Consider the following 12485-nt stretch of genomic DNA (forward strand, 5'->3'; position numbering starts at 1 on the left):
CTGTGACTCGCAGGTAACGTCACCGTGGCGACCAGGAAGGTGGAGTCGAACATGAGGGAGTGCACCTTCAACGTGCTCACACCTGGGAGGCTTTACACCATCACCGTGACAACCAGGAGCTGGAGTCTGAACGCCTCTGTGTCAGTGGAGGGGAGGACAGGTGTGTTTATATGTTGGAATAAATACTTTTACCTCAGAGCAAAGTTTTACTACTTTACTTCCAGTTTAAATGATCACATCTTTATATAGTGCAGTTTTATTATATTCTCTGTTGTTCCTGTCGTGTTTACAAGCAGGTATTTGCATTCTGAGGAAACAGACGTCATGTTGTTTGGATTTTTCTGTGAATTTAAGGAGTAGAAGTGCAGTTTATAGTTACAAATGATGGAGTTTTAAAGGCAAGTTTTATGCATATAAAAAGGGAAAATACACAAATAAAACAATTTTACTCATCTTTTTAATACCTTTTAATTTAACGGGTCATGAAGTGATGTTCAACTGTTTCTAAACGTGTAACTATAATAGCACAGTTGAACGAAGGCTCTGGTCCTGTCGTGTGTACTGATTGCTCAGTGTGTGTGTGTGTGTGTGTGTGTGTGTGTGTGTGTGTGTTGCAGTTCCCATGGCGTTGGGTACCATCACTCTGAGGAGCTCTGGCGTCAGCAGCCTCCAGGCATCATGGGTAAAACCACCAGGAGACGTGGACTCGTACACACTGACCCTGCAGCAGGACAGGTGTGTTTGTGGACCAGAGTGGAAAAATGCCACTTCAAAATAAGAAGAAAACAATAAATACAAGGTGTTTCTTGTAACAAGCTACAAAAATTAGAGCTGCAACAATGAATCAATTGTCAACTATTAATTTAATCACCATTAATCGTGGTTTGAGTATTTTTTTTGAAAGGAAAAAAGTAAAAATTCTCTGTCAGCTTGTTAAATGTGAATATGTTCTGGTAAACTAAATACTAAATGATAATTGTATAAAACTAAATAATTGTTCTTCCCGTGCAAAAAGTGAAAATTGTACAAAACCGCTTCCCTTTATCTCACTGAATGTCTCTTTCTGGATTATTTTGTGTTATATAAGTGTAACGAGATGTTTTAACGAGACATCCAAACACCAAAGTGTGCGTCAGGTTTTTGTCGTGTTTGTACTGTTGTTGTTTTGACAGCTGTTACCACAAACGTCGTCTCCGTCTTTGTTTGGTCAGTCCCGTCACCTTTTCCAGTGCAGACGTCCAACAACCTCCAAAGAGTCGCAAGACAAATTGGAGGGACTACAAATAGTTTTTGTTTTTTTTATTCTGGAACTTTTGGATTTGGAACCACTGGTTGAACACTAGACTTTTATTTTGAAAGGATCACATATTCTAAAAAGACAAAAAAAAGGAATAAAATGTGTTTAAATGTGACATCAGTGACGCTCTGAGCTCTTCTTCTCCTCCACAGCGTCGTCGTTCAGAACGTCAGCGTTCCAGTTGGTTCTTCTTCTCTGGTTCTGCCTGGTTTGACTCCCGGCGCCCTCTACAGGCTGCAGGCCGCCACCGTCAGCGGGAGGCTGCAGTCAAAAACCACCGGTCTGGAGGGACGCACCGGTGAGTCGCTACAAACCACGACTCCTCACAAGTCTAACACTGTGTTTACATGTGAACACAAGTAAATGTTTATATTTCTTATTTATTATTGGAAACTTTGATGCTTACCTGTAGACAGATGTGCATGTTTGCGTGTTTAGTCGACCTTATGTACTCCGATTAAAAGACTCGTCAGGTTACGCTGTTAATTTGAATTAATCAGTTGGTACCAACTTGCAAATATTAGCACCAGATTACAGATTAGCTTCAGGAAGCTTCTAGACAATGATGAGGATGTTACAGTTTGGTAAAATAAAATAAATGTATTAAATCAAAAGCCTGACACATTGTGAGTAATTTAACTGCTGATTCCAATATTTTGAGACTGAATGTTTTATATTTTAGTAGTTTTAGAAATAAAACAAAATAATAAATAAAAGAATGAAGGATTCAGTGTTCAGCTCTTTATAAGATTAGAATAAGATTTATAGAAAAGACATCTGAATAAATAATAATATATAATAATATGAATAAATATAGAAACATGAAATATTTGAATCATTTTAAAAATGATGGTGAAAGACATCAGCACCTCTAAGATTCTGAGATGATGAAAGTTTAAGACGTCATGAAACTGATATTTAACAATCACAGTGTTAATGTAAAGATTAAAACCAGCATTTCTGTCAGTGGAGGTTTGTTTTCAGCTGAACTGTGACTGTTACTGTTTCAGAGGCCGTACAGATGTGAACAGTTATCTAACACAATGATTGGCAGTCAGTCAGATTTTTATGATGTAGAGACAAATTTCTCATGCAGGACTTGTTTCCTCTCGAACACGTTCAGCCGCTGTTCACAGGAAAAACTCCCAAACTCCAAAACTCCGTCCAAACAACAGTCCTGAAACAGAGCGGAGCAGAAAACACGACCTCATCCAACAACATCACCAGAAAGATCTGATCAGTTTCATGTTTTCACCATCGGAGAAACGAGTTCGACTGCAGGATCAGTTGTTTTCGCCCCAAACAGCCGGATTACTTTACTGTACATTAGACGTAAACTACTCTGAGTGAAGTCAGCACTCAGCAGAGGTTCTGGTTCTGGTTCTGGTTCTCTGTCTCCTCTCTGTAACGTTACGTTCATGAAGTAAAGTCCATTTCCCCTCCAGCTCCAGTCAGCAGTCGACATTACAAAACAGAAACACCCGACAATGGAGGTCACCTCCGGATCACTGCTGCAGTCAGGTTGATAAACAGGAGTGAAGATAAATCCACTTTTTAATCCCACAAGTTCAGAAGTAATCTCTGAGCTCTCCTCCCATCGGATCAGAGCAGAATCTGATGTGACTCCAGGTGTTTATTCCTCCAGGAGGTCTGGATCTGATCCAGACTCTGAGCAGCTGAGCAGTCCCGTGTAATATCGTCTCGGCTCAGTTGTCCCGTGATATTTCCACAACAGCTGAACAAACTCATCACCTGATGAACATCATGAAATGTGGTTGAAAGCTTTGGAAAACAGCTAGAAAGTAGATTTAGATTCTTTGACATAAATAAGGATTAAACTTATTAAAGTAAACTCATCAGTTTTTAAGATTTAAAACAAATTACAAATGTTTGAGACGAGAGTCAGCAGTTGTTCGTACTGTGGTGAGAGAAGCAGCTTAATGTTATTTAAAACATTAAAGCAAAATCAGATAAATGATGCAGCTCCCTCCTTTATGTAAAATAGGTGATTTAAAGAGTTCTTGTTTCATCATTTTCTCTGCAAAAAGTTTTCATCCACTGTCAACATTTTTATTATAATTAATATTATTGTGATTTTCAAAAAATATCACGAGAACAAAACAATCAGTCGAAGCTGTTTTCTCAACCTTTATGTTTTTTAGAAGAAGAGCGTCAGAGTTACAAACACTTAAAGGTCCAGAGGTTAACAAGTGCGTGTGCGTGTGTGTGTGTGTGTGTGTGTGTGTGTCAGCAGGAGTGTATTATGTGATAACATCACAGAGTTTTTAGAACAATAGCTGAAATGCCAAAAATGAGACACTCCCAGTGCTCTGCTCAAAGGCTTCCTGCTGGACGGACACACACACACACACACACACACACACACACACACACACACTTCCTGCTTGGAGCACCTATTGTGTTCCCACATAATGTCCCAGTTATTTTCAGGACATACTCTGTCTCTCGGTGTGTGTGTGTGTGTGTTTATTCTCCTTCCAACCAATCAGCACTTGAGTAAACAAAACAAAAGCCCCGCCCAAACCCCCCTCAGATGGCCTCCTATTGGTCGACAGACAGAATTAAAGACACTGCGTTCCCTCTCTTCTTCTCTGTTTGATTCAGATCAATAACTTCTCTCATGTCGTTGGTTTATTGTGGCGACAAAAATCCTTCAGCAAAAGTCAGTTTAAGAGGTTAAATCAAAGCAAGACATCCAAAAATAAATCCTGAGAAGTTATTGAAATACATTTTTCTTTGGTTAAAAACACACGTGATGATGTCAGAGACGGTCTGCGGCGCCCTCTGGTGGCTGAAGAAGGGCTGAACTGTTTGGAAACATGTGAAACTGAATAAAACAATTCCTTGTTTTTCTCCGCTGCCATCTTCTCCTTTCAGCCCCGGCGTCGGTCTCCGAGGTAACCGTTTCCAACGGCGGCAGGTCGGACGCTCTGCACGTGTCATGGCGCCCGGCGGTGGGCGTGGTGGACAGCTACCTGGTTCGTGTGCAGGACGGGAGTCGAACCGTCCACATTCTGGCCGTGTCCGGCTCCTCGCCGCCCGAGCACTCCTTCAGCTCGCTGGTCGCCGGGCGGCTGTACTCGGTCGTCATAGTGACGCGGAGCGGCAGCCTGGAGAACGCCACAACGGTTCACACACGAACACGTGAGGATGAATCGTGATTATTTTAGATTCATGTTAATAAGATTATTTATTTTTTGTTCATATACTGTGAAGTTTAAGTGGAGAGTGATGATATAAAACATGTTTGCTGTATTTTTAAAACGTTTTTTTTTTCTTGTCCGTCTTCAGAACCGGCGACGGTGCAAAACCCGGACGCTGTTCACACCGCAAGAGACGACTTCCTCAAGGTCAGTTTGTCGAGTGTCGTAACTTATTTTAAACTTTTGATTTTATATTATTAATGTTACTTTTTAATGGTGTTGTGATCTTTAAATTATAAAATTATAAATTAAACAGCCGCTTAGTTCCACATTAATATCTCAGGTTGTCACACTGCAAAAAAAAGCTGTAAAGCCAAAACACAAGAAATAAACACTGAATTTAAGAAGAAAAATGACTTAATACTCGTCAAATTATCCTTATTTTAAGGATAAAACCAGTAAAAAACTTTAAAAAAAAAAAATTATCTTGTGTTTCCAAATCTGAAATTTCAAATGTTGGCAAGTCCAGAACTTTTTAAGTGCTCTTAAAGGAACAGTTCACCCAAACAGTAAAATCCAGTCATCATGTCCTCCCTCCATGTTGATGTAAAGTCAGGTGAAGTGTCGTAGTCCACAAAACATTTCTGGAGCTTCACAGTAAAACAGAGTTGCAGCATTCTGCTAAACAACTGAAGCAGCTGGAGATGATTTAAAACAAAAAAATGGCTTAAGAGCTGTAAATTGAGCAACAACTAAGAGGAAGACTTGGATTACAGCAGACGAGCTGTTTGCTTTTTTCGCCGTAAACTATTTGGTTAAAGTAGATTAAAAGACAGAGATCTGTTGAAAAAAATATCAAAAATAATCAGATTGGGTTGTAAAATGGAGGATTATGAAGTGCTGATCATTCTTCCTCTGTCGTGTTCAGGTTTCTTGGCGTCACGCAGCCGGAGATCTGGACCGTTACGTGGTTCTGATCCGTTACAACCACAGCGTCCTGCAGAACAAGAGCGTCTCCGCCGGATGCAACGAGTGCGTCTTCTCGTCTCTGACGCCGGGGCGGCTCTACACCGTCACTGTGGAAACCTGGAGCGGAGACCTCGTCAGCAGCGTCTCCACCGACGGACGCACCTGTGAGTCAGAAACCAGGGACACAAACACCGTCTTTCATGTGATTTGTGTTTTTATTGATTTTTCTTTTTTTGCTTTCAGTTCCAGCTGCTGTTGGAAATCTGTCGCTTGACAACGCAGGAACAGGTGATCTGACCGTCACCTGGAGCCCCGCCCCCGGAGATGTGGATCAGTATGTGGTGTGTGTTTGTTCATCTCTTCACCTTCCTTTATTCTGTCCTTCATCCTGAGGACAAACAGTTTTATCTTCATCAACACCGTAATGGTCATTTCTGAGGAGTTTGAGTCCTGTTGTTGAATCCTGTCGTCTTCTCGTCTCCAGGTCACTCTGCTCTTCAACGACACTCGTGTTTTCCCTCCGGAGACGCTGAGCAGCGAGGCGCGACGTTACCGGCTGACCTCTCTGACCCCTGGGCGGCTTTATAAGATCGTGGTGTCGACGTTCAGCGGAGACAACCAGAAAGCTCAGTACACCGAGGGACGGACAGGTGAGACGATGACGAAGACGACTTTATTTAAACCATCTCAAGTCGAGTTGTACTGATCCCAGACTGTCCTCTCCAGTTCCCAGCGCAGTAGGGAACCTCCACCTGGTTCCTCGGCCGGGCCGGACGGACATTGTTGGTGGGCTGTTGGTCTCCTGGACGCCTGGAGACGGAGACATGGACATGTACATCGTCTCCTTGTCCACCACGGTGAGTCCACCTGCACGTATCAGCTGTTATCAGTCAGTGTTTCATTCAAACAGAATATAAAATGACAAAATAGCTCAAAAGTTAAATGGACTTTTGAATGAGATTTTCTAAAACGACAGAAGTTCAGAGGAGAGCTGATGGATGGATAATGACTGAAAGATGAATTGATGAATGATGGAGGAATAGATGATTAATTTATAGACGATGCGTTTACACTGTTGTCACTTCCTGTTTCCAGGACGGCGACATCATCGAGACTCGTCCTGTCCCCAAACACGTCTCCTCCCTCGACTTCCTGAATCTGGTCACAGGCCGGGCCTACACCATCACCATCAAATCACTGAGTGGGAATTTGAACAATAGCAACACAGCCACAGGCAGGACCGGTGAGACTCGGGACGAGTGGTTCAAGATTTAAATTGATTCTGATGAGTTGATGTTGATCATCGTTGATTATTGTGTTTGTGTTGAACCCTCCAGCTCCGGCCAGTGTCACAGCCCTGCAGGCGGATAACGACCACACCACCCACAGTCTCACCGTCAGCTGGGAGAGGCCGGTGGGCGTGTACGACGGCTACAGCCTGCAGTTATTGGACGACGCCGGCGCCATTGTGGCCAATCGGTCAGTTCCTGTGGAGAGTCGAAGCGAGCGTCTGGAGGGTCTGACATCAGGGAAGTGGTACCGTGTGAGGGTGGTGACGCTCAGCGGTGGCGTCCCGTCAGTGGAGGTCACAGCAGAGGGACAGACACGTGAGTCAAGACATTACAGGACAGTAGGAACAGACGCTGGGATCGAACTGCCAACATTTCAGTCTAATATGTTACCATGTCTGCTCTTGTTTTTCAAAAAGTGCACATTCACTAGTAACCACAACATCACCAGACCCCCTTAAGAAATGTAGTGATTTTAAGAGTTGTTGAATTAAAACAAACTTCATAACGTAGTGAAACTCTGTCACGGACAGATTCTGAATCATTGTCTCCTTCTTGTAAATTCAGCATTAAATGAAAATATGAACTTCTTTCTGTCTTTGTGTAGAAACATGGAGTCTGTTTGTCAGTGATGTTTATTTCATGTAGAGCAGGAAGTGACATCTGATCACTCGTGACACATATTATGTGTTTGTTGTGCAGGTCCGGCTGCAGTCAGTAATCTGACCGTCACTTCGGCCAACACCTCCTCTCTCTCCTTCTCCTGGCGGCCCTCGGACGGCCACGTCGACATCTACGACCTGTCGCTCTACAGTGTCGCCGAGGCAACAGCCAATCACAGACAGGACGCTGCAGGGAGCAGGAAGGAGCATCACCAGGTGGGATTAACTTGCTTTTAGTTTTATAGAGAATATGATCATCATGCTTCCTGTCACCATGTTTTATCTGTGCTGTAGACTGTAGGTGAGCTGGTGGACCTGCAGAAAGTCGGTCCAGCTGCAGACAGATGTGTGTTTTCCGGCCTGAGAGCAGGAAGTCTGTACAGACTGCAGGTGGTGAGCTGGAGCAGAGGCATGAACAGCGACTCGTCTGTACTGTCCAGAACCGGTCAGTCAACATGTTTATTATCATGTTATCAGTGTGTTAATGGATTCTGGAGTCAGTCTGATCTTATTTATCAACCTGTCTCTCATCTTCTCCTTCAACCGCCTTTTCAACATCATCTGTTTTTCTTCTCTTTGTTCTTCTTCTCTGCTCTTCGATTCCCATCGCATTTGGTTTCTTCTTGTTGTCGTCTTGACTTCTCATCATCATCATGTTTTCTGTCCTTTCTGCTCTGCAGTCCCGTCTCCAGTTTCGTCTCTTCAGGTCCACAGTTCAGGACGGAAGGACAGACTGATGGTCAGCTGGCAGCATGGAGAGGGAAGCTGGAGCAGCTATCAGGTAACAGACGAACAGTCCTTGTTTATTTTAAACAGATAAAAATCTTATTGTGATTTAAATCTCTTTAATAAACATACTGAGAGCTGAAAACTTTCTCTCCAGACATAATTTATTAAATGTACTAATTCACAGTAAAATTACTGGTAATTGCAGCATTGACTTTATAACCTGGTGTCTCCATTCTCTTCCTCCATCTGCCAGTGTCATCAGAAATAGCTGCTTTTTGTGCTTTTAGTTTGAAAACCCTGTCAGATGGGAAAAGAAAGATGGACGGCTGAATTGTTGTTCCTTAAATTTACAGTCACTGGAAGGAATCTTGTAAAATAACAAAATCGTCAAAAATCTAAATGGACTTTTGAATGAGATTTTCTGTTTAAATCACGGCTGTTAAATCTTGTTCTTGTTGTTTCCGTGTGGTTTCAGGTGGTGTTGTACGGTGTCTCTGGAAACACTCTGGGAGCGCAGACACTCGGGGCTGAACACACGAGTCACATGTTCCCCGGGCTGATCCCTGGTAGGCTGTACCGTGCTGAGGTCATCACACACAGCGGAGAACTGACCAATAAGGTCTCAGCGTTCGGACGGACCGGTCAGTACAAACAGCGTTGTGTGTTAGTTTGTGACACGTTCATAGTTTTAACACCGATGGCTAATATTGTTTTTGTTGCTCCAGCTCCAGAGCCGCCCATACACCTGTCCGTCAAACAAGGCCTGACCAATGACACGATAGAGCTGTCGTGGTCGGGTCCCGCCTCCGGGGACTACGACAACTTCAGCCTGCAGTGGACTCCTCCAGACCGCCTGTCAGTCACACAGACGCACCTGACCAGCCGCATCCTGGGCGGGATGTTTCCGGGGCGACAGTACAACTTCACCTTGGCGACCATCAGTGGGGGTGGGGCCGGGGGCGGGCCCACAGTCATGAGCCAGCCAATCCAGAGGAATGTCAGGACAAGTAGGTGGAAAATGTTTTACAAACTCCAGAAGTTAAAAGGCGTTAGACTGTTTTGAACTTGAGGTCTGAAGTCTTTGAAACTGAAACATCAGTTCTGTTCAAATCAAAACTAGAGGCTCAGCAGAGTGCTCGGGACACTTTACCGACCCAACATGACGTCCTGGGAATGAGACTCAACAATCAACTATCTTTGTGGTGCATTCAGGAGCAGCTGGGACAAATCCTACTGACTCTACCTTTAACTTTAAATGTCTTTGAATTATATTAATATGACGTGAGCTTCAGTTAGCTTTGACCACAAATGTCCTTCAGAGGGAGACTTTTTACTCTGATACTCTGAGTACATGTCAGAGCCTGTACTCGATTACTTTTACTGGAGTATTATATTACACAAGTATCTGTAGTTTACAGAAGCCCTGAGGGGCAAGTGAATGATTTTTTTCTGGTGATCGATTTCCTAAGTCTGATCCAAGTTATTTTCTCTCCTGAGCGTCTGACTTACAATCTTGTTCCTCAAGTTCCTTGATTTTTTTTTTTTTTCTCCCTTTTTTCAGAATTTTTTTTCACATGAAACTGAGTGAAAACATTTTTTTTTCCAGATTTTTTTTTTTTACTTTTGTGGGTGAAAATTATTTGTTCATGTGTCGAACCTCATTAAAAGAAAATGTTTAGGAATTTTTTCCTTTTTTTGTTAATGTGACAAACTGAAAACTTTTTTTTTCCAAGAGGATTTTTTTTTCACTCACTTTCACACGATTTTTATTAACTTGATTTCACACATGAAAATTTTTTTTTCTCTCCTGAATTTTTCTTTCACGTTCTCACAGATGGAAAAAAAAATTAAGGGACTTTTAAAGATTAGGCAAAACTTTATTTTCCACCAGATCTCAGGTCATAAACACAGGAGAGAAAACGACTGACCTCTCTGAGCTTCTGCAGGACTTCTAGTGTGGACTTTTATTAATCCTGAATATTTTAAACCGCAAACCTCTGCCGACCTCTGAGGGACAATTTGGTCTTGAAATTTATTTTTTAGATTGTTTTTTACAGGACATTTGTAAATGAGGTGTTGTTCAGTGTTAGAGAGTCTGTGAGAAAAGAAAGACATAGATGTGAAGATAATATTTAAAATCGTACATTCAAGAAAGCTCCAACACGTCGTCATAGTTTCAATAAACAGTTTGTTCATGGAGCTGTTTTTGTGCACGTTGTGAAGACAGAACAGGAAACACAAAGTTCAGGATGTTTTATAAATCGGACTGTTTCTCCTTCTCACCACTAGATGGAGACATAACAGAGACTGAGAGCAGCTCTGTGCCGTCTGTCGCTCGGCTTTAAATCCATTTTTAATCACGTTCGGTTTGTCTGCGAGGTTTCAGCCGCAGGGATCAAAACTGATCTGAGAAATCACACACACACACTATAAATATGTATAGTGACCTAGTTTCTCATTTCTTTCAGCTGAGGTCTGCCAGAGAGGTGATGCAGTATTTACCAGATATATATACACACACACGCGCGCACGCACAGTCAAAGCATTTTATTTGGGTGAATACACTCTTGTGGTGTTTTGGGGACTTTGGCAGCAGTTTGAGTTTGTTTCTAAAATGTTCTCCACAGTGAAGATGTTGTTGAGCCTGATCACACAGGAAATATAGAAATACAACTTTAATAATATTTAATAACAACAAATAACAACTCTTGTGTTCTTACATCATCCCAAATGTTTCCAACAATGTTCAAACCAGAGAAATGCAGAAGTTTATTCAACATTTCCAGGGTTTTGTTTAAACAACTAAATTTTTATTGTGAGTGTTTCATTATCAGTGTCGTTGGAGGCAGAAAAAGACGAATGTTTCTCCTTTTCTGTCCTCTCACACATTTATCTTCCCTCTAAGAGACACTTTTATCTTCTCATCAGGACAAAAACACAAACTGTGACTCAGCAAAGAAACAAACACAGGTTCAATGTCAGTGGAGCAGGAAATAAATATTCAAGTAACTCTCCTTCTTTTCCTTCCTCCTCTCACCTCCTCACCTCTCCTTCCTTCCTTATATTCTCCCTCCTCCTCTCTATCTCTTCCTTATGTCCTCCTGCCCTTCCCCACTCACCCCCTCATTACCTCCTCTCTTTTCCTCCTCAATGCTTCTTTCTTCTCTTCCTTCTCAACCTCCTCGCCTCCCCTCATTTCTTCTTTTCCCCACCTCCTCATCTCTTCTCCTCACCCCCCCTCCTTTCCTCTCCTCTCCTCTCGTCTCCTCTCCTTGTCTCTCCTCCTCTCCTCCCACAGGTCCGTCTCCTCTGAGGTCCATTCACTGCTTCCCTCTCTCGTCCTCCTCCCTCTCCTGCTCCTGGTTGCCTCCTCTCTCCGACTACGACTCCTACGAGGTCGAGTGCCGCCGCCACGACGACGGAGAGCTGACCTCGGCACTGAGGTTGGCTGGGGGCGTCACCGCGGTAACGCTGGACCACCTGGAGGCGTACAGGAAGTACTCTGTGACGGTCAGAGTGTCGTCAGCCGGACAGACGAGTACACCGGCGACACACACAACCGTCACCATGATAGACCGTGAGTATGCACGCACACACACACACACACACACACACACACACACACACACCTGAGGTGCTGTAGTTAAGTGTGGTGTTTAAATAAACTCATTTTAAATAGAGCAGCTCACCTGGGAGACAGAGCAGCAGATTCAGGTTTATTCATTTATCTTTAAGTTTGTTTGTAATTCTTCTTATTACTAACGACCCGTTAATAAATCTGCAGAAACAGAAACGGAGGCCGAGTCCAAAACCATCCTGCGTTTGTCTTTTTTCTTCAGGATGCTAAAGTGAACACAAGTCTACAGTCTCAGTCCTGATTGGTTCACACAGCCTGCGATACATAGAGAATATAACGAGGCGATAAAATGCAGATTTTTCATGTCAGTTTCCACGTCCACTGTAAATAGGCCAAGTTTAAAGTGAAGAGCAGCCGGTGCAGGAAGAACAAATGACAACGTTCTTCAGTGTGTTCACATGAAGGACACACACACACACACACAGACACACACACACTTCCTGTATCTCTTCATCATGACTTGACACTTTTTTCTTTTTCAAAAAGTCACCGTGACCCAAAACACACCGAAAACTTTTCTTCAGAACCTTTTTCTTTCCTTGTCCCACTCGGTTCACGTCCGTCTGTCCTCCCTCTCTAACTCTCTGCCGGTGTTGCATTATAAATCATCCTGACACATCTGGACTGCGAGAAAGAAACAGAAAAAGAACAAAAGTAAAAAGGCGACAACTTCGGAAAATCCCCAGGAAAGTTTTGTATTAGTGACAGTTCAGCTAAAAACAGACGAGAGAGAGAAAG

At 42.9% G+C, this 12485-nt stretch overlaps 1 protein-coding gene across 2 annotated transcripts in view; it reads left to right on the forward strand.

Moving 5' to 3' along the window:
• ptprb (protein tyrosine phosphatase receptor type b) overlaps positions 1 to 12485 on the forward strand; it is a 31489-nt gene that overhangs the window by 8757 nt on the left and 10247 nt on the right. For both annotated transcript variants that reach the window (XM_073480886.1, XM_073480887.1), the window contains exons 8-24: positions 14 to 160; positions 618 to 735; positions 1450 to 1595; positions 4196 to 4462; positions 4610 to 4668; positions 5390 to 5594; positions 5674 to 5771; positions 5915 to 6080; positions 6157 to 6287; positions 6526 to 6673; positions 6768 to 7037; positions 7422 to 7597; positions 7676 to 7826; positions 8062 to 8162; positions 8586 to 8751; positions 8836 to 9117; positions 11409 to 11687. In XM_073480886.1, coding sequence (XP_073336987.1) covers positions 14 to 160; positions 618 to 735; positions 1450 to 1595; positions 4196 to 4462; positions 4610 to 4668; positions 5390 to 5594; positions 5674 to 5771; positions 5915 to 6080; positions 6157 to 6287; positions 6526 to 6673; positions 6768 to 7037; positions 7422 to 7597; positions 7676 to 7826; positions 8062 to 8162; positions 8586 to 8751; positions 8836 to 9117; positions 11409 to 11687 — 2910 coding nt within the window. The remainder of the gene's footprint in view (positions 1 to 13; positions 161 to 617; positions 736 to 1449; positions 1596 to 4195; positions 4463 to 4609; positions 4669 to 5389; positions 5595 to 5673; positions 5772 to 5914; positions 6081 to 6156; positions 6288 to 6525; positions 6674 to 6767; positions 7038 to 7421; positions 7598 to 7675; positions 7827 to 8061; positions 8163 to 8585; positions 8752 to 8835; positions 9118 to 11408; positions 11688 to 12485) is intronic.

This window comes from Pagrus major, chromosome 14, assembly GCF_040436345.1.
Source record: "Pagrus major chromosome 14, Pma_NU_1.0".
Taxonomy (NCBI): domain Eukaryota; kingdom Metazoa; phylum Chordata; class Actinopteri; order Spariformes; family Sparidae; genus Pagrus; species Pagrus major.